The sequence below is a fragment of the Akanthomyces muscarius genome, chromosome 5 (assembly GCF_028009165.1).
Source record: "Akanthomyces muscarius strain Ve6 chromosome 5, whole genome shotgun sequence".
In the NCBI taxonomy this organism is placed as follows: Eukaryota; Fungi; Ascomycota; class Sordariomycetes; order Hypocreales; family Cordycipitaceae; genus Akanthomyces; species Akanthomyces muscarius.
The window spans coordinates 1,698,635-1,721,532 of NC_079245.1; the positions used below are offsets into that span (position 1 = coordinate 1,698,635).

General features: G+C 54.3%; 11 protein-coding genes across 11 annotated transcripts; 5 read left to right on the plus strand and 6 right to left on the minus strand.

The window, feature by feature from the left end:
- Nucleotides 1-11: 11 nt before the first annotated feature.
- LMH87_009848 (uncharacterized protein) lies at nt 12-2,232 on the minus strand (the record flags this gene model as incomplete). The annotated part of the gene is made up of 5 exons (XM_056196915.1): nt 12-82; nt 135-223; nt 285-587; nt 647-1,929; nt 2,020-2,232. 5 exons carry the CDS (start codon nt 2,230-2,232, stop codon nt 12-14), a joined length of 1,959 nt encoding a protein of 652 aa, XP_056054016.1.
- A 2,570-nt stretch (nt 2,233-4,802) lies between these two features.
- On the plus strand, nt 4,803-5,728 carry LMH87_009849 (uncharacterized protein; the record flags this gene model as incomplete). Its single annotated transcript, XM_056196916.1, has 5 exons — nt 4,803-4,998; nt 5,064-5,090; nt 5,151-5,287; nt 5,346-5,580; nt 5,646-5,728. The coding sequence occupies 5 exons, from the start codon at nt 4,803-4,805 to the stop codon at nt 5,726-5,728; spliced, it is 678 nt and encodes a 225-aa protein (XP_056054017.1).
- Nucleotides 5,729-5,900: 172 nt separating this feature from the next.
- Nucleotides 5,901-8,627, minus strand: LMH87_009850 (uncharacterized protein; the record flags this gene model as incomplete). Its single annotated transcript, XM_056196917.1, has 2 exons — nt 5,901-8,225; nt 8,280-8,627. 2 exons carry the CDS (start codon nt 8,625-8,627, stop codon nt 5,901-5,903), a joined length of 2,673 nt encoding a protein of 890 aa, XP_056054018.1.
- A 659-nt stretch (nt 8,628-9,286) lies between these two features.
- On the plus strand, nt 9,287-9,931 carry LMH87_009851 (uncharacterized protein; the record flags this gene model as incomplete). Its single annotated transcript, XM_056196918.1, has 3 exons — nt 9,287-9,355; nt 9,414-9,511; nt 9,571-9,931. 3 exons carry the CDS (start codon nt 9,287-9,289, stop codon nt 9,929-9,931), a joined length of 528 nt encoding a protein of 175 aa, XP_056054019.1.
- Nucleotides 9,932-10,269: 338 nt separating this feature from the next.
- On the minus strand, nt 10,270-10,683 carry LMH87_009852 (uncharacterized protein; the record flags this gene model as incomplete). Its single annotated transcript, XM_056196919.1, has 2 exons — nt 10,270-10,322; nt 10,404-10,683. The coding sequence occupies 2 exons, from the start codon at nt 10,681-10,683 to the stop codon at nt 10,270-10,272; spliced, it is 333 nt and encodes a 110-aa protein (XP_056054020.1).
- A 297-nt stretch (nt 10,684-10,980) lies between these two features.
- LMH87_009853 (uncharacterized protein) lies at nt 10,981-11,591 on the plus strand (the record flags this gene model as incomplete). The annotated part of the gene is made up of 2 exons (XM_056196921.1): nt 10,981-11,165; nt 11,285-11,591. 2 exons carry the CDS (start codon nt 10,981-10,983, stop codon nt 11,589-11,591), a joined length of 492 nt encoding a protein of 163 aa, XP_056054021.1.
- A 368-nt stretch (nt 11,592-11,959) lies between these two features.
- On the minus strand, nt 11,960-12,472 carry LMH87_009854 (uncharacterized protein; the record flags this gene model as incomplete). The annotated part of the gene is made up of 2 exons (XM_056196922.1): nt 11,960-12,261; nt 12,463-12,472. The coding sequence occupies 2 exons, from the start codon at nt 12,470-12,472 to the stop codon at nt 11,960-11,962; spliced, it is 312 nt and encodes a 103-aa protein (XP_056054022.1).
- A 1,265-nt stretch (nt 12,473-13,737) lies between these two features.
- On the minus strand, nt 13,738-16,281 carry LMH87_009855 (uncharacterized protein; the record flags this gene model as incomplete). The annotated part of the gene is made up of 2 exons (XM_056196923.1): nt 13,738-13,812; nt 13,867-16,281. 2 exons carry the CDS (start codon nt 16,279-16,281, stop codon nt 13,738-13,740), a joined length of 2,490 nt encoding a protein of 829 aa, XP_056054023.1.
- A 1,301-nt stretch (nt 16,282-17,582) lies between these two features.
- LMH87_009856 (uncharacterized protein) lies at nt 17,583-18,077 on the plus strand (the record flags this gene model as incomplete). Its single annotated transcript, XM_056196924.1, has 1 exon — nt 17,583-18,077. One exon carries the CDS (start codon nt 17,583-17,585, stop codon nt 18,075-18,077), a length of 495 nt encoding a protein of 164 aa, XP_056054024.1.
- Nucleotides 18,078-18,172: 95 nt separating this feature from the next.
- On the minus strand, nt 18,173-18,923 carry LMH87_009857 (uncharacterized protein; the record flags this gene model as incomplete). Its single annotated transcript, XM_056196925.1, has 2 exons — nt 18,173-18,693; nt 18,788-18,923. 2 exons carry the CDS (start codon nt 18,921-18,923, stop codon nt 18,173-18,175), a joined length of 657 nt encoding a protein of 218 aa, XP_056054025.1.
- Nucleotides 18,924-20,575: 1,652 nt separating this feature from the next.
- On the plus strand, nt 20,576-21,978 carry LMH87_009858 (uncharacterized protein; the record flags this gene model as incomplete). Its single annotated transcript, XM_056196926.1, has 4 exons — nt 20,576-20,702; nt 20,778-21,034; nt 21,104-21,182; nt 21,251-21,978. 4 exons carry the CDS (start codon nt 20,576-20,578, stop codon nt 21,976-21,978), a joined length of 1,191 nt encoding a protein of 396 aa, XP_056054026.1.
- Nucleotides 21,979-22,898: the final 920 nt, after the last annotated feature.

Consider the following 22,898-nt stretch of genomic DNA (forward strand, 5'->3'; position numbering starts at 1 on the left):
ATACAAGTAGCTTATTGGCCATCAATCGGGCAGTCATTGATATTGTCCTGCCAGGCTGCCTTGGCGTAGGGCAGCAGGAAGTCTGTCTCATGTCAGTACTTTCGTCGCCGCATGCATCACACCAAACGACTTACCCTGCGAAGTAAAGTTGCAGTCAACGTAGCAGTCTACCATGCTGGCGTTGAAGCCGCTGCCAAGGTACTGCAGAATGTACTTTTCAATGCTGCCCAATGGTTTTAGCATCCGTCGTTTCAGCGTCCAAACCACAGTCAGAAATAACTTACAAGTCGTAAAAGACGACATCAACGACCTCGGGGCTGCCCTCGGTCGGGAAGCCACCGCGCGACTCATAATAGCCGGGGTTGCGCATGAACGGCACCGCCGTGTGGTTGGTGTCGTCGCCATCCGTGCCCCAGTCGTCCTTGGTGACGTAGCCCGGGGTGATGACCTCTTGGCGGCGGACGGGCCCGCGACGCTCGCGCATCTCGCGTCGGGTGAGGTAGCCCATGGTCGGGTTGGTGCACTCGTCCTGGGGAGCGGCCATGGAGACTAGGTTGCTGCGCTTGTCGGCACGGCCGTTGTTGAGTCTGTTCCTCAAAGTTAGCAAACCCCCCCAACACGGAGGCGCCTTTTCTGGAGGACTTACTGCTTGATCAGCTTTTGGGCCTTGTCGTAGGGAACGTCCTTGAGGTAGCGAAAGACATCACGGAATGGAGAGACGATAAAGTTGTCATCATAGGTGAAGGGACCCTTGGGGATATCGTAACGCACGCTGCCCGTGTTGCCGAGGATGATGCGCGCCTTGTCCTTGCGCTCGGGGCGCACGACAATCTTGGACACGGCCGGGATGATTACACCGGGGAACAAATTCTGATCGCTGTCAAAGGGCGCGCACTCCATGCACCACGACTTGGGCGCGCAGCCGTAGACGTCGCCGAGACGCAGCTTCTCGCGGACATCCGTAATCTCCTTGGTGACGCGGCTGCCTGAGTGGTAGTCGTACGTGGGCGCCTTTTGGCTCGAGTGGTAGATGAAGGTGTTGCGGTTCCAGTCCAGGTAGCGGCGGGCATACGTGAACATGGACTTGACGCCCTCCTTGGCCGGGCGCGTGGGGTTGGGCACGCCGTGCGGGTTCTTGATGCCCTTGTAGCCGCTGTTGGAGGCGTCAAAGCCCGACATGGAGACCCAGCCGAGCGTCTCGCAGTAGCGGCCGGCCTCGATGCCGACCGAGTTCTCGTCGTAGACGGCAAAGTCGCGGATGTGGCTGTGGCCGCCAAACATGGTGATGGGCTTGGCCGGGTGCACCTTGCGGATGGCGTCCCACACCGTCTTGAACGTGCTGCCCTGGTCCTTGGGGCTGATGGCGTTGTGCCCGGTCAGCAGAAACAGGTCCACGGGCTCCTTTGTGTTGAGCGCGTCGACGAACCATGGCTCCTGGACCATGTCGGCGGCCTTGATGACCTGCGAGACGTTGGAGTTGCCGGTAAAGTCAAACAGCACGCCAAAGGCCATGATGCGCAGGCCCTTGTCGGTGGTGAAGTAGCGGTGCGTGGCGCCGACGTACTCGAACTCGTTGGTCTGCGGGTTGAGGATCTTGACGTTGGACGTGACGTACCGGTCGCCCCATTTCTTGGCCCAGGTGTTGAACATTTGGTACGCCACCTCGGTCACGTACAGCTCGTGGTTGCCAATCGTCAGCAGGTCAAAGGCCACCTCGTCAAAGATGGGCATGGACAGCTCGCCGTCCTGCTTGGTGGCGTCCGACAGCCCCGTGCCGTCGTGCAGGTCGCCCGTGTCGATGAGGAGGAAGTCGGCGCCCATGTTGCCGGCCGTCTGCTTCATGCGCCGGCTAAACGTCACAAAGTCGCCCCAGTCGGCGCCATAGTTTCCCTGCTTGAGGTGGCCTTCGAGCCAACCGTGAGTGTCGGTCTAGTTTGTTGTAAGCTTTCGTCCCTCGGCCCTGTTTTCCGGTCTCGCATTTCCGCGGCGATGAACGTATTGGTGTCAATTTTTTCATACCGTGTGCAAAAAGTTTATCTGGCCCCATTCAAGAGGCCCTTTGGGTCCGTGGGTCGCATTCGGTGCGCCGGGCTGCATGCGCTTGACCTGACGAACATACTCGACGTTGTGCTGAGGTCCGTAGCAGCTGTGTTCCTCATCGCCACAGGCGGCGACTAGGCTTGGGCCAACGACCGCAGCGACGAGGCCGCTGAGAAAACCAATTGACTTCATTGCCCGGTAGACTTTCCTTCTCTCACTAATGTCAAATGGTATTTTGTCGAGTTTTGTCGATCAGCAAGTAAGGAACTCCGATAACAGCTTGGGAGGGGGCAATTTGGCCTTCTATATAAGCAGACTTGCTAGCCTTAACATAACCCCAGCTCTGTCTTATCTGGTTAGTTCCCCCGCCCATGCAGCTGCACGGTCTACCGGCGGCGACCTCCGCTGAACTATTCTTTCGGGGATGCTTATTAGCCTCTCTTTTAGTGCACTCTTCGCTTGCAGAGGAACTTCTGCACCCTGCAGTCTCATTAGCAGCGCAGCACTGCCACGGCCACCATCAACACGGGCTGGCCTCTTGGCCTTCCACATGGGGCAATACAGCCAAGGCAACTTGTTCCCGCTACAGTTCCGTGGCGTTTGTTCTAGTGCTCGTTGTCTGGAAAAGTCTGGCCCTCTCGGTCACTGGTGGTCTTCACCCCACAGGGCGTTCAGCTCTGGAGCCGTCGACCCGTCCTGGCCGCTGCCGTTTAGCGGCCGGACGAGCCTCTAGGAGGATAGAAGACAACCATGTGCAGCCCAATGTGGTGGATACCAATCAATGCATTTCTTCTTTCAACCGGCAACGCGAAGCGTTCGGTCTCTCAATTAGGCTTACCTTGCCTAGAGTAGACCTTTCTGTGGAGTGGTTGCACCTTGTGCGTGCAATAGCAAATAAAGTCACAATTGCCTGCCTGTGTTGAAATGCAGCCCGAACCGCATATTGGTTCAAGATCATACAGGAACGCTTTGTGTAAAACTTGGCTATTGAAACATTAAACCAACTCCGCTCTGCCTTTCTGCCAACCTTGACATGTCAGTAAGCACAAACTCTCCAATGACCTTCTTTAGCGGAGCAGGGTATGAGCTTGGCTCCCAGAACAGGCGTCTAGGATTAATTCAAGTGCGCTGCTAGCAATGATGGTATTTTGACTGAGCCATCGCCGGGCATTCTAATCAGAGTTCCGGGCAAGAACCTGGAACTTCACTCACAAGTCGAAAATGTAGTCTACACGGTCACAATAGATTTTGAAGTGGGATCCATGACGCGAGTGTCTGCCCGTCTTAGTAGCTCCATCCATCATTTTCTCCGACTTCAATGAACCGACCACCAGTTGCCTAAAAGACCACCGTACTCGCCAATTGGTCAAGGTCCGCAGAAGTTTCAGGGGGTCAACGGCGGTAATCAATTAGGAAAACAGTAGAGCCCATTTTTATGGTTTCTGCAGCTGCAAGTAGATCGAACATCGCCGGCTCCCCGCTTGGGTTTTCTACTGCCTCGTCCACAGAGGCTCCCCCAAAGTTCAGGCAGCTTTGGATCAAGCTCAAAAGCCACCTGTATGATTGTAGACAAAGTGGCCAGCCAGCTGCGCGAAAGAGAAGCCGCGACGCGAACGTCCCTGCCCTTGTCTTTGGAGAGGCTGTCAGGGTAAGCACAAACAAGTCTTTTGACGACACAAAACGTAAATAGGTGGACGGCGTCGCGTCTTATAGCCACTCTTGGTTTGCAGAGAGTTAGTGAACTAGTGAATTGTACAGGGATGCAATATGGAAGAAGAGAGCACTGTAGTCTTGTACTGAGCATCGATACTATAAGAAGCTGAAGTTGGGATGTTTATAACGCGCGCAGCTCGCCCTTGAATATTCAAACGACTCCTGTGACAGCTACGCGGCGCCGTGCCTACAGGGTTATTTTCAGCGGCAATACTGGATAGTACTACTCCCATTTCCATTTATTCTCTCTGATGTGATATCACAGTCTTGATTATCAAGTAATCACTTGCAAAATATAAAAACAGAAAAAGAAGGAGGCTTACTCCTGGCGAATACTCGAAGGCCCAACGACCAACAGCAGGGAGAAGCAACCTCGACAGACGACAGACACCGAAGACGACAAAAGACATTTTCCGTCATAAAAATCTAATGTTAATGTATAAGAAGGAGCTCCGAACGGGAAATCACTCGCTGTCCCATCAGCTGTTTGGATTGAAATGGCCGATGCGAAGCTTGATTCAAGGCACGACGGCGCCAGGGCCATGCGAATCTTAGCCTAAGGAGCACCATCATGATCGCAGCTTTGAGTACAGCTATCGTTATCTACAGACATTTTCTCTCTCTTTCTGATTTCTTGTGCCTTTTTTTCTTCTTTTTTTTTTTTTAAAAAAAAAAAGTTGCTTGGCTCCCGTGCGGGTGACGACAAAGCGCCGCTTTGCCTGTAACCTGCGATTTTAGACGGGTTTGGGAGTAGATGATTAAGAATGAGTAAAACGACATTCAGCGTTGGTAGAAAAAATCAAGCAAAAAGGAAACCGTCCGATAAAAACAAGCTCCGAGGGTAAAAGATTGTGCCTCTTCTTTCAAAGTGTGCCAGGGCGGCGTCCTATCATGTCACCCACTGATACCCCTACCAGACCACCACAAAAAACATACGATGGCCGCCCCAACGACAGCAACGTCGTCCTTCACCTCACCATCAAACCAGCTCAGTTCGATTTAACCTTTTCCTGTAACGCCAATTCCAAGTAAAAGCGGTCTTCGTGATCATGGCATCGCACCCATATTACCCTCTCGATGCCGTTCTGCCGGGCTACGAGCCCAACGCCGTTGCCCTGCCCACGGTGCTGGCGCTCTTTGGCGGCATCACGGGAGCCGTCGTCTTCATCACCTACGCGATAGCCTCGCGGCGCCAGCCAGCGCTTCGCTCGCTAGATTGCTTCGCGACCGCTTGGTTTGCACTCTGTATGCTCAGACACATCTTGCCAATTCGGCTGATGTAAAATCCCTGCTGACAGGTTCCCAACTAGGCGCATTCCTTCACCTCTGCTTTGAAGGTAAGAAATGCCCCCTTGGAATCAATATACCGTCAGTGTTCGGGACTAAATTCTTTAAAGGCTACTTCATTTATTTCAAAGGCGGCATTGTCAGCCAGAACACCCTGTTCGCTATGCTGTGGAAAGAATACGCCCTCTCCGATTCTCGCTACCTCACTAGAGACCTATTCACCCTCTGCATCGAGACCATCACCGTCGTGCGCATCTTCTCCCATTCCATCTTCATCACGTCCGCACACTAATGATCGAAGCTAGTTTGCCTGGGGGCCCCTCTCGCTCTTCACCGCGCTGGCCATCATTTTCAACTCGCCCAGTCGTCACTTTCTCCAAGTCCTCATCTGCATGGCGCACCTCTACGGCGTCCTGCTCTACTACAGCACCAACTGGGTCGACTACCGCTTCAGCGGCATCTCGTACAGCCGGCCCGAGTTCCTCTACTACTGGGTCTACTACGTCGGCTTCAACGCGCCCTGGTTCTTCGTACCTCTCGGTAAGGCCCTGTGCCGCTCGGCCAGGAAAACTTTGGAGATTTGCTAACTCCTACGGATACCATAGGTCTACTTTACGATAGTTGGTCCCATATCACCAGCGCAATCATGTTCCAAAGAGACGCGCGGCTTGCCGCTAAGAAGCAGTAATTAAGTATTTGCCATCGTTGGCGCATTCGTCAAAATATATCCATGCTGTATACCAAAGGTCATTTAAATGCATTGTTTGCTATTCCTAGATAGAAGTAAACCATTGTTCCGATTTCATTACTCCGCAAGATATACACCTTCCTGTCTTGCTATAACCCAAAATTGCTTGTTTTTATACAGTGGCCTGCAGCCTCTCCAGCCGCGACGTCACCGCGTCCACCAGCGCCGTCTCGCGCGACAGCAGCCCTTGCACTTGCTGCATCTTGCTGCGACGTATATCCTGCGGGATGCGCAGCTCTGGCGTCGACGGCGTGTCCGCCTGTCCGCTCTTCTTGAGCGCTTCCACATTGGCCGCGAGCTCGGACTGGAGCTTCTTGACATTGTCCAGACGCTTCCACAGCTCCTGAGACTGTGACCGGACGTCTCGCTCCTCCTCAGAAGCGGCGGGCCCTGAGACGCTTGTGCTCAGTGCGCGCACCTCTTCCATGAATGCACGCTCCTTGTTGCTCAGGTCGCGCGTTGTCGCCTTGCCAACAATTTTGCGGAGATTCTCGACACGCTGAGCAATAGCCTCTTGCCGCTTGCGCGCTTCAGAAATGCGACGCTCATACATGATGTTGTCGCTTTCGTCGTCGCGGTCAACGCCATTGATGGCGTCAATCTTGCCCTTGACCTCGTTGGCCTTAGAGACTTGCTGCTTCAGCTCATTTTGCAGGAGCTCGCAGCGTCTGAAAATTTCAGCGGCAGATACTCCCAGCTTGTATGTCTCCTCGCTTAGAATCTTGTGAGCATCGGTAAAGATTTGCAACGTCAACGGACTAAGTTTGACCTCTTGGCTAACTAAGGTCTTGTGACGGGACGTGCGTAATCTTTCTAAAAGCAGCGGCAGCGATGACCCCTGGTCAAACACGTGCGGTGGGTTGTAGATAGGGCGAGGCTCGTAGAAATCGAGAGGGGCCATGCTAGCTTCGCGTTCGCGCTCACGCTCGGGGCTAGCCTCCTGGCGGACAGGAACAACTTCCATTTCTGGGCTCTCAAAGGTAACGGCAATAGGCTCGTAAGGGGTGGCTGAGAGGAGGAAATATCCAACGTCTGGATCTCTTAGAACAACACACCCTGTGAGAGGTACAGCCGCATCTGCGGCAGGCTGGGCGTAAACTCTTTCTCTGCTAGATTGGGAGTTGACGAGCAGCCCGATTCTGAAGTCTGTGCCAGCTTCGAAGTCCCCTGACAGCTCTCCTTCAAGACGGAAGATCCACGATGCAAGAGATATGAATGTGATGCCGGCGTGATGCGTCACAAAGAAGCTGTATCGTGACAAAGCGTCAGCGCTAAATACAGGCCAGCTCTCTTCTGTAACCTCGACAGGTGTCATGGTGTCGAGCGCTTGGAATGCAAGTAATGACGGAATTGCGACTTCCCCAAAGGACCTGATGTTCTTGAATTTGTTCTTTGGCGGTAACCACTGCGCTTGGACACCGTTCATATCCAGGTAAACACGCACCTGGCCGCTGGTGGACAACAGGCAAATGACTGCAAGCGAGAGGCCTTCTTGGTCGCCAGTGTCCAGATCAAGCTCGTACTCGTCGTCTTCTCCCAGCATCAGATCATCTGTTTCGGTCTTTTTGCCAATAACCATGATGTCAGTGACAGAGGTGTCTAGCTCATCACCGGTCTCGGGATCAGAGACGAGGTCAAAGGGCCCTTGAAGGCGAGGAGTAACACCAGGTCGAGAAGGTCGGGTGTATACTTCAATAGGAGGTTCACCCAGAGCCGTGCTGTCGACTATCTGAGGTTCTTGGGAATCCAAATCACCCATCCACTGGAGCTGCTGTTGAGCTAGAAGCTTCTCGTTGTCGTCTATCGAAGCATCATCTTCAATGCTACCGACTGTGGCCACAATAGAGACTGAGAGTGAAGGAATGAGCGTGGGAGGAGGGGCCCAGCGCTGGGGCAGGAGTGGGCAAAGAGCGTAAACGTCTCCTTCGCGCATAGCCACCCACAGAGTCATTGGGTTCCAGCCTCCGGTTCCTTTGCTTGCGAAGCTCGCCGCTGCAACTTCCATTTCGAAGGAATCGGGAGAGAAGCCTTTGTTTGTGGCCGAGGTCGAGGCAGAGAAATCTTGGTCTACGGTCGTGCCGTCTGCCAACTTTTTCAGGTCTATGGAGGTTGTGGGGGTATCGAAGGACCAGCGGTCTCCGGTAGACAGCTCCCAGACTCTCACGATCGCATCGGCCGTCACAGTGACAATGCATGTTCCATTGACACCTAGCGGATGCCAGACTGCGGACATGATGGGCGATCGCGATGTGACATGGGTGGTGGGACCAAGGGTAAAGATCTTGGGCTTCAGCGGGGTAGTATCCTCGCTTGTCAGGTGTTGCGAGTCGGGTATCGTGCAGATGTGAATAGTGTGAGTTGTAAGGATAGCGAGGAAGTTCGTGTTGGGGGAGATGATGAGCTGTCGAATATCGTCGGCAACTGGGACCTTGATTGTCTTGACGCGATTCATTAGCAGCAGCTCCAAAGCTTCGTTGTCGGCATCACTTACTCTCAGTCCTCCTCCGACAGTCTCAATGGACGGAATGTCCTCCATATTCACGTTTGAATCCTCGCGTTTAATGCGAGTGCTAGAGCCGCGGCGCTCCCTGGGGTTGCTCGCCCATCGGTCCTTGATGTAGGCCAGGTCACCCCATCGAATTTCCTTACCCACGGCTACAAACACCTCTGTGCCGCGTCGCGCAATTGTCCGTCGCGGGCCCAGAGCAGTCTTCTTCTTGCTGGCGTATGGCGACGTGAGCGCTCGCGAGCGGACGGCCTCGGGCGTGGGTTCAAAGAGCTGATGCCCGGGAGCATTTTTCGACAGCCAAGCTGCCGAGTAGCACTTAACCTTGGGCATCTTTTCTTTGTTGCAAAAAGCACGGCTGGGGAATTCGGCGGTTTCGGAAACAAAGGCTAAGAGCAGGGTTTTGTGACAGACCAGCCGCGGAGTCTGCTTTCGCCCAAGCAAGCGTGTGTTGTGGTGGTTGTGGTGGTTGTGCAAAACGAGGATGTGCAGTAGGTAGGTGATTACCTAGGCAACTTTTAGGTGGAAACGCTGGGGGCTGCAACGAGGCGGGCTCCCCTACGATTTTCGTTAGCGTGTCAGTGGCACAGCGTAATACAATATGAATTCGCAGCAATAATGAGCTGCCAGGAAGCTCAAGAGCACCGAAAGTAGACAAAAGTTAATACTTCTCGAGATTCCAGGTTTTCTTGTCAAATTTTACTTTTTACTGTTCTTCGAATTTAATGCCAATAGCAGCTCAACTCTAGCTCTCATTCACGTCCACTGACGTGTTGCCGCTCCAAAACGGCCAGCCGGCAGGTCCCCACTATGCTGCAAGAGCTTCAGCCTCTTGGTTGTCCAGAAGCCTCGTCCTACAATCACTTTGCGACACAAGCTCTCGTGCAGCAACACGGCCGCCGCGACTCGCACCGTGAAGTCAAACGTATAAAATCGGCTCCAGATCGAATACTGCACAACTTGTGAACGAGATACACGATAGGAGACTCGTCATGGCTCCCCCAGAGGTTCGCTCGACAATCGAGAGACTCGATCGACCCAGCGCATACTATCACAACAAGGTAGGATGATCAGAGCAACGGAGAGGCAGAGAACAGAAGATCCTGAAAATTTGAGCAGGGCCGACGCAGACGCGACCGCGATGACGAAAGACAGGAGGAAGCAGAGCCTCAACCCGATCCTCTAGCCCACGCCACAACGCTCTACGTTGGCAACCTGTATGCACCCAATTGTCCTCCCCCGGCTGTCCACACACAATGTGCTAATAGTCCATCAGATCCTTCTATACGACCGAGGAGCAGGTCTATGAGCTCTTTACAAAGTGCGGCGAGATCAAGCGTCTGGTCATGGGCCTGGATCGATTCAGCAAGACGCCGTGCGGCTTCTGCTTCGTCGAGTACTACACGCACCAGGACGCGCTCGACTGTATGAAGTACATTGGCGGCACCAAGCTCGACGAGCGCATCATCCGCACCGACCTGGACCCTGGCTTCGAGGAGGGCCGGCAGTACGGCCGCGGCAAGTCGGGTGGTCAGGTGCGTGACGAGTACCGCGAGGACTTTGACGAGGGCCGTGGCGGTGTCGGCCGCGCGCTGCAAGACGACGGGCGTGACTACGACGAGGACAAGTACAGGTAGAGAGGATGAGCAAAAGCAGAGTGCTGTGTTTTTTATTGAAAAAAAAGTGTATACCATCAACTTTTACGGAAACGGGTCTGGATGTATGGAAATTTATCAGAAATCAAATTATGCGCCTTGCTTTATCTAATGTGTACCATGCTGTGTCAATCGTACAGCCACCGTCTGGCATTTTACATGACCCAATGATTCGCCCATGTTCATAGTAGTAAAACATGAATAGTAGTAGGTAAATAAGTTTTGTTGTTGTACAGGATGTGCCGGCCATGACCGGATATGTGTTTCCCTCCGTCACATCGTAATTTCGCATCGAACTTGTGCCGCAGCAATCGTCGTGCTTAGTAGCCAGGAGGGTTGATTCTTTGCGATACTCTTGTCCACTTGGGAACCTCTGCAGTTGAAGCAATCATTAGCATTCCAATTTCCACCGTCACCGCCACACACTGTCGTATACACGACAACCCAAACGTACTATGAATGCCCTTGCGGAACTTCTTGGCCTTGCGGTCAAAGATGGTGTACTTGTCCTTGGGCAGCATCTCCTCCTCCTTGGGCATCTCGGCCTTCCAGCGCTCGACGGCCTCGAGCGTCTGTCCCTGCCTGGCGAGCGCCGTGTCGAGCGTGGCCACGACGCTGTCGACGGCGCGGAGGCGCATGCGGTGGCGGCGCTTCTGGAACTTGGACAGGCGCCAGGGAATCTTCCACAGCAGGCCTCCCGAGAGGGGGTTTGTGATGCGAAACGGGCCAAACATGTTTGAGCACTTCGTTTGTTGTTGTGTATGTGGTGTGGCTGTCGGTTCTCGATTCCAAACTTTTTGGAGCCTATTGCTTGGTTTTCTCCTGGCGAAGAGAGATGGTAGAAAGAGTGGGGCGGTACAGTTGGCTGGCCGAGTCGGCGCTACAGTGTAGCAGACCAGAGACAGGCAGCCCACCTCCGGAGCTCCAACCGCCACGACAGCCAGCAGCAATTCCAAAGAAATCACCGTCACCTTCCCGTTGTATTCAAGAGTTTTGGGCATACCGCAGGCGCAGATGAATACGGCGACACAATGAGCTACTACTTTGCCATTGTCGGCACCCAGGACAACCCGCTGTTCGAGTACGAGTTTGGGACGTCCAAGCAAGGCGGCGATGGCCAGTCGCGCTTCACCGACCAGGTGCGGCACCTGAACCAGATCATCTTGCACTCGAGCCTGGATGTCGTCGAGGAGGTTCAGTGGTCACAAGGGCAGATGTGAGTGGTTTTTATCCTTTTTCTCTCATTGAAACAACGCCTGGCAAGTAGCCGAGGCGCACCGCAACAAGCGCAGCTTCCCACATCAGGATCGATTGCTGACGCTTATCCCTCCCCAGGTACCTCAAGTGCATCGACAAGTTCTTCAACAACTACATATCCTGCTTCGTCACCGGCGCCGGCGCCAAGTTCCTGCTGCTGCACCAGCCGCCCGCGCCCAACCCTTCGGGCTCGTCGCGCTCCTCGACGGCCATTGGCGCCAACCCGACGAGCCCCGCGACCGAGGAGGCCATCAAGATGTTCTTCGCCGAGGTCTACGAGAACTGGGTCAAGGCCATCATGAACCCCTTCTACAAGCAAAACATGGAGGTGCGCAGCCCGGTGTTCCGCGCGCGCGTGGCAGCGGCAGGACGAAAATACCTATGATTTCAGGACTGCGGGACAGACAACAGACGGAACAGAGTCATGGGCGGCGTACTGGCGAGTTTTCTGGTGCCTCATGAGGCCTTTTTATCTTCTTTTTTACTTGGGGCTTTTACAAATACAAGTCACATTTCTTCAAGCGAGCAATTGGATGCAAAGTGTTGGTATTGTAGTTTCATTGAGGAGCCATCTGCTGTGACCCTGTAATTGTTTGCCGTGATCCATTCTCAAACGCCATTAAAAAAATTCAACCAAAAAAGTACGAGAATCCCAAAGGTCAGAATATCCTCATAATAGACCCAGCCCTTCCCAATAAGACGTGATATAAAGCAAAAAAGACACACGCAACTCTGTGACGGGGAGTCGGGTATTTAACCACCGAAACCGTACAGGGTGCGGCCCTGGCGCTTCAGAGCGTAGACGACGTCCAGCGAGGTGACGGTCTTGCGCTTGGCGTGCTCAGTGTAGGTGACGGCATCGCGGATGACGCCCTCGAGGAAGGTCTTGAGAACGTTGCGGGTCTCCTCGTAAATCATGGCCGAGATACGCTTGACACCGCCACGACGCGCCAGACGACGAATGGCAGGCTTGGTGATGCCCTGAATGTTGTCACGGAGAATCTTGCGGTGACGCTTGGCGCCGCCCTTGCCGAGACCCTTGCCGCCCTTGCCACCTGGAAAGGAATCAATGTTAGAATGTGTTGCTTTGTTTTTGGAGAGGTGTCGGGGTGGTGGCAGGTCTTGGGCAGACGCGTAGAGTGCTGATGATCAATGCAGCGAAGCAACGCGTCATTTAAAAGCCGCTGAACCCGTCGGGAGGCAAGCCGATGCATGCAAGCCACGATCAAAAGAACAATAAAAAGGATGGTACTTACGTCCAGTCATCTTGATGGATTAAGAGTTGAAAGTGGAAATGTGGTTAAATGTGTGTTGCGTTGACGCGAAGGAGGTGTGTGTATGCAAGATGAAGCGCAGGGGGGGAGAGTATGAAAGAGGAGGAGAGACTAAGAGTGCGGGGGGCGTGGGAAGGGGACTTGGATAGATATAAGCGTGCGCAATCAGCCAGGGCGCTCAGGCGGGCGGCGCATCAGCATCAGCCGGGAGGAGCCTATTTTTCTCTGATTAATGCGCTTCTGGCAAAATGCGTGGCCCAAAAATAACAAATAACACGGTTGATTATGTGGGGCGCGTGAACCATGTTTTTTCTGGCACATCACTCAAGAAATGCCGACATCAATACGCTAGTCCTATTCAGGGACGGGCGTGTAAACAGTTGTACCTCAGATCACCAGGTACATGGCCGCCGAACAATGCGAATTGTGTGTGCTTCCTTATTATTCAACGTGCCGATTTTTCTCATTGGCTAGAAGCTTCAGGCAGTGGTGGACCCTTGGTTGTATTTTGCCTTGCTTTCGACAGGTACCTACCAGTAGCAAGTTGCCTCCTCTTGCCTGGCAGGCAGAAAGGCGGCAACGGTGCGCGCCAGCCTACACGTACCGTTTCAGTATCCTCGCTCCGTTTGGCGAACCGTTTTGGCTGGAGGCGTTCTGCCTTTCTGCCTGACAAGGGCATTCCAGGTAATAAGTACTGTCAATGTACGCCAAATGACAGACTACAAACACGTCACGATACGGAGATTTACATGAGTTTGTGCACGCAATGCAAGTCAATATTGACAAAATAATACAAAAAGGCTGCCGAGCGCGTGCCTTTACCCCCTTCGCCATGAGCCCTTCCGAAACCTTTAGGATATCCAGTTTGTTGCTTCAACTCCTTGTGTGTCAATGTCCCTTCCACCAACGCTCTCTAAGAAAATAAAAGCAATTCAAAAAATCAATAACAGTAAAGGTTCCAAGAAGTCCCAGCGTCCACCTCGGTGCCTTGCCTGTTGCAGTAAAAAATAATGCGATCCCAATCAACGCCTAGGTAATAAAAACCCGATGCAAACGTGCTATGATGTCGTCCACAGATCATTATCCAGTGTCATACACTACTGTAATTTTCTCTCCTCTCTTCCAACCACGTATGGTCCACCAATTCCTCTCGGTCGCACGCATGAGATGTAATGCTTGCGAATGCAGTGAAAATGAGCAAGGGAAAAGTGACCCCGTAAAGAAAGTGCCAAAAGCAAAACTCATGTCCCCTTGACATCATGTCATCATAGAGTCATCCATGGGCATATCGTCCTCAAAGCGTTCAATTGCTTCCTTGATCATCGGCCCAGCCTATTCAATGAGTCAGTCAGCAAGCTCCATAACTGCATCGTCGCGGCATCTTACCTTTGGGTCCAGCGCCAATGCAATGGTAAAGTGACGAACTGCCAGTTGCCGCTCGTTCATGCTTCTATACAATGTTCCGAGCAGGAAATGGACATGCCCTTCGTTCGGTGCCAAATCTTTGAGAATGACCAACTCCTTCTCGGCCTCCTCAATCTGGCCAATAGCCAAAAGAGCGTGTGCTTTTTTGTATCTCGTCAAGGCTGCTCTAGGAGCTAGCTCGACGGCCTTTGTGTATGCCTTGAGCGCGGGCATAATCTGTTTTTGCCTCTCCAAGACTGTTCCAATCCACGACACGAGGACCGCATTGTTGGGATTAATGGATTGCGCAGCTTGGAAATGCGTCAACGCCTTTTCATAGTCGCCAAGGCGCTCCTGTACTCGACCAATGCCATAGTATGCGTTATAGTGGCGTTTATCGGCAGAGATAGCTTGCCGATACGCAGTTAGTGCCTGTTCGTATTCTTCGTTGGTGACGTGTTCGTGTCCTTGCAGTGTAAAAGCGTAGGCGAATTTGGGGTCCAGCTGTGTCGCTCTTTTGAAGCATTTCAGAGCTTGCTCGGCATCCTTGGCCAGAGACCAAGCATTTCCCAGAGCGCACCAGGCTTGTGGAGAGTGCCACGCTGAGTCGACCAGCTCATGAGCCAGGAAAGACAAGTCGGTCTCTCTCTTCAGATGCCACAAAATAGTCGAGTACACCTCCATGTCTTGGAGTCGTGAAGGCGCTTGTACGCGCATGCGCCTGAAGAATTTTTCAGCTTCCGCATACGAGGCCTGCTCGTAATGCGCGCGGCCCATTTGGACAAGCACCCATGGTGTACCCTGGTGAGCAGGCGGCAAGGAACTCAGCGCTTGAAGTGCTTCCTGGCACTGGAACCTCGAGAGGAAGTAGTAACCATTGCCCAGCTTCTTCATCACATCCATTATCCACCGAACGGCTTCCTCCATCTTAGCTCCATCGTCTGCCTGCTTCGGCGGTTGGGGTGGCTGTACTGCTGTCTGTGTCGAGGTTGTGGGTTCGCGCACGCGCGAAGCCTCACCGTGGTCTACATCAGCGTGATCGTCAATCGGCTTTCGGTTGCCGCTGACTACACGGCCAACATTGGCACCACTGGAGCCAGGCCGTACTATGCGTGAAATGGGAGGCCTGGCCTTTTTCAGTTCGCGACCAGCAGAAGCTCCGATCGTAGCAGCGCCAGAATTAGCCCTTGAGGACGGCTTAAACGTAGTAAGTCGGGCGCTTCTTCTCGTACCAGCATCGTCAATGTTAGCTGTGCGTGAAACGGGATGGCCAGACAGTGTTCGTTTTCTATCCGCCGTCGACAAAGCCGCCGCTCGGGTGGTGGCAGCAGCCGCAACTGGAACGTCGGGTATGGACTCTACAGCCTGTTGAACGTCTCGGTCTTCCGACCGTGTGCTTCTTTTGGCGCCCAATCGATAGTTCATGCGTGGCGGGGCCTCTGAGCCAGCATCTATTCCCTGAGCCTGGCGTGCTCGTCGAGGTGGCGCTTGAGGAGGATCGTGGCCGCCAACCATCCTGCCCAATGCGTCTCCAGAAGATGGCCCTATCGGTGTTTCTGCGTCAAATAGCGACATGTTGCTATTTGAGGTTCCGAGGCGCAGTCGCGCGCTCTGGATTTTGGTCATCAAATCACCATCCGCTGATTCTGAAAAGACGTCGGCAAGAGGGCTCGTCGCCTCTGACAGAGAAAAGCCGACGTTAAATGGATCGGACCCCAGGTCGGATGCGAGACTTCGTAGTGTTGACTTTTTCGGTGCCATTTCGAGTGTGTTGGGGTTGGACATGGGGACCGGCGTCTTTGTAGTTAATGATGCCTCGGGGTCGAAACTGCGAGCGAGTTGTTCAGAGGATCGGAAGATGTTGGGGACACGCACGTTGACGCCCATATCGCAGAGTGCCGTAAACGCATCCCACTGGAACGGGTTCAACTTGAGGGCTTCCTCAAAGGCGCCGGCTGCTTTCTTCTTGTCGTCGTAGCCGCGATACAGCTTCCCAAGCAAGCACAAAACGGCAGCGGCATCGGGAGAACCATTTGCGCGGAGCAGAGCACCGTTCTTTCCCAAGCTGCCTTTCGAGGACCACAGAATTTTGGATTTCTCAAGCGCCGTGATGCCATCTTTGAATCTCTCCAACGCTAAGCAGGCCTGCGCAAACACCCAGGCGCATCCCAAATTCGTCCCACGATATCCCATTGGCTTTCCGACATCGTAAGCGGAGCGATAGTCTCCTAGCCGCAAGTGACAGAGAGCGTGAAGATGGGTGGCGTCGCTTGAGCGCGGATCCTGCGCTACGAATCGTTCGGCGAAGAAGAGCGCGTTGTCGAAGGAGGCGTTGTCGAGATGATACTGTATCACCTGGCGCAACAGGCCAGAGACAGCCGTTGGACTAGGCGCCATTTCAGAGGTAGCTCGTCTGAAGAGGAGCGCAAATCGTCTCTGATCGAATGCAAATGCTGGATTACCGTCGTGTTTGGGCCATGGAGGGAGCTGCAAGGCACGGTCAGGCGGCCGGGGTGGTCCTTGGACGGCGACAGCAAAGGCGACCGCACTGGAGCGCGTGCTCGAGAATCGATTCGGCTGGAGCTAATTATAATTCGACGACTCACTCGTGGAGTATTGGACGGCGAACCACAGACGAGATGCTAAAGCGCTGCGTTGTTGTCTTGGTAGCGGATGCGGGGCGGTAGATGGCAGCAAAATAACACGGCCTTGTTGACGGGATCGAGAGACAAGGCGTCGAGAGGGAGTACCAGGGTCGAAGGAATAAAATCGATTGATATTTTCTTTTTCCTCGGTGCGAGGAAAGAGATCGGTTCGTGATACAGCGGCGTCGCCTCGCGTAGAAGGTGGGAGAAGAGGGCGAGTCAAAGAGAAAGCCCCCCGGGCGGTTATTATCGTATTGTCGTGAACTGCACGCGAACACAACAGCGGAGCGAACAAGGGACCCAGAAGGGCGGCGAAGAAACGGCAGGCTTTTTGGGGGCAATGCACTGTTAAAGGGACCTCTGCATCATGGCACGTGAAGTCGGCGAGACGTTGGCGAGGAGAGGCCAGCAAGGTGCTGTTTTCTGGCAGCGGGAGAGAAGTGCAGCGGGAGAGTCAGATGAGAGCATCAAGGAAGGACGGGTTGGCGGCTGCGCCCGGTGTTTTGTGAGGTTGTGGAGCTTGATTGGACAGAGCGCAATGGGCTGGTTGTGCCCAGCAACAGCGACAAGCTAGCGCCACGGCTGCACTGCAAGGGCCACGCTACAGTGGCGACAGGGGGCATTTACAGTGGATTACTGCATGCGGGTGGCCACAGGGGGCTTTTTGGGCCCTTGGGGGGCTGGCAGGCTTTGGCTGGCTGGCAACAGGCAACTGGCAAGCTGGTCTTCCTCCTTGCGGCGGCGCTTTATTGCCCCACCGTGCACACCCTCAGCCCAGCCACTCCGTCCAACTGCGACACCACCACACCTTTGGTCGTCGACGGTTGCATCAACGTCATCTCGTCACTCGGAAGCACGGCCAACCTTGACGCTTTAAATCTGCCGGAATCATTGCATCGGCACTTTTCTACTTTGCCTCTGCCGGGGAATTCTAAACCACCATTCCTCACGAGCCACGGCCCCACGATCGAAGACTGAAGCTATCCACCCGAGCAGCTTCCCACATCCCAACGTCGTCCCGCCTCCCTCCCACACGACCACCTATCCACCACCATGGCGCAAAAAGCGAAGAAAGACCGCGCCAAGGCCAACACCGCCGCCCTCAATAACTTGCACATGGGCTCCGCCATTGTCAACCTCGTCTTTCTCGCCTCGCACTTCCTCTGGCGCCCGCGCTCGCTCGTCCTCTACGGCGTGCTCTCGGCGCCCGCGCTCGCGTGCGAGTACGTCCTCGAGCGGTCCGGCCGCCCGCGCTACGACGCCGCGAGCAAGACGCTCAAGTCGTCCGGCGAGGATCTGGCCGCCGCGGGGCTGACCGAGTACATGTTTGACGTGATCTGGGTGACGTGGGCGTCGGCCCTCCTCGCCATGCTCTTTGGCAGCTGGGGCTGGGCGCTCTGGGCCGTCGTCCCCGCGTACGGCCTCTACATGGCCTCGGGCCTGCTCGGCTTCGGGCGCTCGCAGCTCGCGCAGATGCAGGGACAGGGACAGCCCGAGGCGGCCGCTGGCGCTTCGCAGGGCAACCGTAAACAGCGTCGCGCAGCATAAATTGGGGTTTGTCGTGAGGGAAGTCAAGTGTCAAGTCTCTATGTATAATACTATGCATAATGAAGAAGAATACATATGTACATTTCATGCATCTTTCACTCCTCCCAAGGTCTCTTGCTCTTGGGCCGCTCGCCTGTCCACTTCTCCAGCATATCGTCGTCTACGTCCTTGACCAGGACGTGAAAGTGCTCCAGCGCACGCACGCTCTGCAGTGCCACCCAGTTCTTGAACCAGAGCACTCTGTCGTCGCCTCCCGGTCCCAGCGCGTCCGCAAAAGTGCGCTTGACAAAGTCGCCAATCAGCCGCCTGCTCTCCGGCAGCATGTCGCCCTTGTCGTCGTCGGCGGGGATCCGGGTGCGCGTCCACACGATGACGTGCGTGATGCCCGGCTCCAGCGCGTACGGCCAGTCGTTGAGCAGGATCGTGTAGTCCGAGGCAGCGGCCAGCGGCACCGTCGACTCTGGCGTAAACGGCGGCTGGCCCCATGCGGACGGCAGCCGGTTCTTCATGAGGTAGTTTGTGATGGACCCGTACTCTTCCTTGACGCCGGCCGTCCATTCGAGATACCGGCGTAGCTCCGTCGGCGTGCGCTTGAACGCTTCCAGCTGGTTGGATTCTGGCAAGTCGAAACGATACGAGTCAATTGATTGCACCATTGAAAATCTGGGGGCTGCTGCAGTGCCACGACGCTCCTCGCCAGGAATGCTCACCAATAATCTTCCTCAGGTCCTCCCAATCATGTTTCTTGAACGTGTCATCTGTCTGCTCCAGAATCCACTTGTCGACTTCGGTCAGATTAAATGCCGGCTTGGGGGGCACCGCCTCTGAGTTGATGCTATCGCCCATTTCTCAGGTCTCCGTCGCGGGGTGTCAAGTCGGCGGGGTGAAGTCGGTGAGGGGCAGCGGGTGGTGTGAATCGCGATTAGCTAGAGCAAGGTATCAAGGTTGCACAAATTCTGAAAAGCCTGGATTTCTGCGCTTGTGGCTTTTATCAGTGAATTTAACGGTGAGCAAGACGCAGGAAATGACACATTATAACACTTGTCAGGATTGTCAAGGTCGTCGCGCCAGGCGCGTAGTCGAGTACGAGCAGGTCCCATTTTTAGGAGCCAGATGCTGCGCCAGGAGTACGACAAAAGATGGCCTAGCTGCCGGCAAGCTTGTGAGTTATAAGTAGAGATTATGCATCGGTGGAAAAGTTGAGATTACATTCGAGAGTGACAAGGATGAGTATCGATAATTCTCAAAAGTTATACGGCGTCACTTTCTTCATTTCCAGCACGGCGCGGTCCTACTTTTGTTATGCCGGACATTATGCATCATCAATTGGATATATTTTGGCACTTTCTTTGCACTCGAGTACTATGAAGCCAGATACTAAGACATTGCTACTGTCCGGCTCTTGACAAAGTATAGAAGATGAATCGTCATTGGCTATCGTCCAGCAATTTTAGATACAGGCTTCCCCGGAGAGAACGTATAAACGGGCTTGTAGTGCTATGTACTTTACAGCTACGTGGTCGGCTGGTCCACACACATATATATCTTACCGGACTTCAGCGCATGTAAGTTTGTAAAAGAAAAATATTTTTGCTACGGCGAGGCCGCAAAGCACTAGTAGCGTGCTGTGAGGCTATCTCATGAGTTGCTTGACCTGAGCCTCGTCCTCTACCCTGCATCCTAGGCCAATTAGAACGTTGGCGCTTGCACAGAAATTAAATGTCGCGTAGTGGAAAAACTATGTGAACACCTCCGAAAGTAACTCTTTTAGTTGAATTGTAATGGTCGAGATGCGAACTATAATATTTACTCGATATGGAGCTCTTTTCGAAGAACGCATCTCCTTGCAGCTGTAGCTGCGGAGACCAGCATGTAGGACCCGCCCCAGCACAGCCGACATTGTGCAGTAGCCGCAACAGGTAAACTAAAAGACCGGTCTAATATCCAACAGTGTCGACTGAGAGTGAGGCATCAAACCTTTTTTTTTTTTTTTTTTTTTTTTTTTTTGCATATATTACCATGGCCTGCCTCCATTGCAGACTAGACGTTCCTTGGGAAGAAAACAGTATACCGAGCTCCTTCGTTGTTACAAGTAACACACAATACATACAAAAGTCAAGAGAAACAAAGTACGACAAGACGAACATTGAAGAGGCTAATAACCGAAGGCCTGAAACTATCCCCCCAGCCGATCCAGATCATGTTGCCGGTGTACTTGCACATGCCTTACCCCAGATCTTCCTCCCCGCAATCTGGGTTCTCCTCATCATCAGCCGGGGCCGGCGGGGAAACTTGCTCGCGACGGAGGTCCGCCTCGGCAACGGCGTTGCGGCCGGCTAACTAGCCCGCCGTCCCTAATTACCCCAATTGGCCATGCTTTTTCCATTTGTCTGTATTTCTACTTTAAAAAATACCCTTCAATCCACCTACTCAGTTCACAAGGTCAACCAGCTCAATTCACACGGTACAATAAGCTTGCACCATATCTTGTGGCAACCATGATTTTCGAACCGCAGTCCCTGCTGGACCATGCCGTGACCCTCGGCATCATAACGCCACAGGTCCTCCGGCAGGCTGGACCTGTACGGGGAGCCATTGCGCTTTTAAAGTTGCTTTTTGTATTTTGTACGTCAATCCCACCTGCCTACCCCCTCTTCTGCTGCACTTTCACTCAATCTGACCCTTTGCCAACAACCACAGTCCCAAAAGCCACCGTTCAGCTCGTATGGACGCGGTACCTGACGGCGCGCAAGAACCGGCCGCTGTATGTGCAGCAGGCCAACGTGGCCGAGGACTTTGCGCTGCGCCTGCTGCGCTGGTCCGCCGTCAGCCTGCACCCGAAGGTGCTGCGCGCCGTCACGGACCGGCCGGCCGCGGCGCACATCATCAAGTGGCGCGCGTACCGCAACGGCTGGACAAAGTACAATGAGCAGGTGCAGGAAAAGGTCTTGGAAGAGGTAAGGCGGAGCTGGAATAGCTTAAGCGACGTCTGGACACTGTGCCTCTGGCTGACAAAGTATGGGTAGGGTCCCGAGAGAACCGAAGGCATTTGGGTACGACACGACAAGACAAAGAGGCATGACATTGTTCTCCTCTACATCCACGGTAAGCAAGCGAAACTCGGTACGTCGACAGGGTCAGGATGAGACTAACACGGAAACTACAAACAACAGGCGGCGGCTACGCTGTGCTCTCTGCCAAGTTTTACCTCGAGTTTCAACTTGCGGTACAGAGCAGCCTGCTCGAGGCTGGCTACGAGAACCCAGCCATCTTCAGCTTGGACTACACGCTGGCCCCGGACAAGCACTTTCCGGGGCAGCTCAACGAGGCGATGTTGGGATACAAGGAGGTTCTAGCGGCGGCGGACCCGGACACCAAGATCTGTGTCGGCGGTGACTCGGCGGGCGGCATGCTCACGCTGACGCTGCTGCAGGACCTCGCGGCGCGCAAGCTGCGCGACGAGCCTATACGTCACCCGGACCTGGCCATCCTCATCTCGCCGTGGGTGACGCTCAAGACGCATCTGCACCGCAAGTCGGATCTCGACTACATCCAACCCGACACCCTTGCGCGGTTCGCCGATCTGTACACGGGCGGGGGCGGCGTCGGCGCGTACCAGGCGCCCGCGTCACCGGGCAGCTGCCAGGACGAAGGAATCTGGGAGGCGGCGCGGCCGGCGCGTGGCTACATTGTCACGTACGGCGAAGAGGAAGGCTTGGCGGACGACATCAAGTATCTGATCCAGCACCAAAAGTCGCGGGGCACCGACGTGCGGGTACTGATGGACCTCGGCGGCGTGCATGTGTGGCCGGTGGTCTCGTTACAGTTCTGCACCACCAACGAGAGGCGCGTGCAGGGCATTCGGTCTATAGTCAAAGAGATTAGAAGCGCGTTGGCATAGGGCAGATGACGTGGAGAACAGTGTGTAGAGAATGTAATCAGATTAGATCAAGTAGGCATTCACTGACGTGCGTTTGGGTGCGAGTCGGGAACCAGAGCTCTGCGTTTGGAGCGCAGAGTCGGCTTCGTCGTCGCGGCGCACGTCTCACGAAGTTTATAAAGCTCATGAATTGTTGACATCATTTTGTTTGTGTAGGTGTTGCGTGTGCGTGTGTGTTTGTGTCCATGCATGCAATGTGATATACGTACAGGCAGACGCAAAAAGGGGCGCGAGTGTGTACGCTGCAGCAGCAGGCGAGGTTGAGGCTTGCAGATCGTCAGCCGGGCAGCGGCGCAGCTTGGCGCCAGCAAAGAGGAGAGTATGAAGAGCTTGGTAGAGCTCTTTACTCGCAGATGATTGTAAAGACGAAGCGAGTCGTGCAGAGAGGGACCAGCCGCAGTCATCAGGTCAGGCCACGCGGTTGGAGTGTAACGAGAGATAACCGGCCGATAATGGGATTCGGGTGCGACAGAAGAATGGATGAGTTTGGTGATGGAATGAAACAGCAACAAACGGTTGCCGCAACGCCGTAGAGGCTAACTTAGTCGAGGGGTGCGCCATGTGTGTCTTGCGGCTGGTCTAGGATGCAAAAGGAAGAGACGAGGACGATTGGAGGATGCATGGAAAAGTGGCGACTGGGATGAGCTAATAGCTACCTAGGTAACTAACTGACAGCTGCCTGGGGCTGGAGTACCTAATCAGCACGCTTGCCCTTGAGGAGTGCCTGAAAGGAGCTGGAGCTGGAGCTGGAGCTGCTGCAGTGTGCTAACTAGTTCCCGACAGAGACCCCCCTCCCCTCCCCTCCCCAAAGCCAGCAAGAAGCCACCCCCTCTTGGCCTCTGGCTGCTGTCTCTCGAAGCCAGTGCACGCTTGCACGCCCC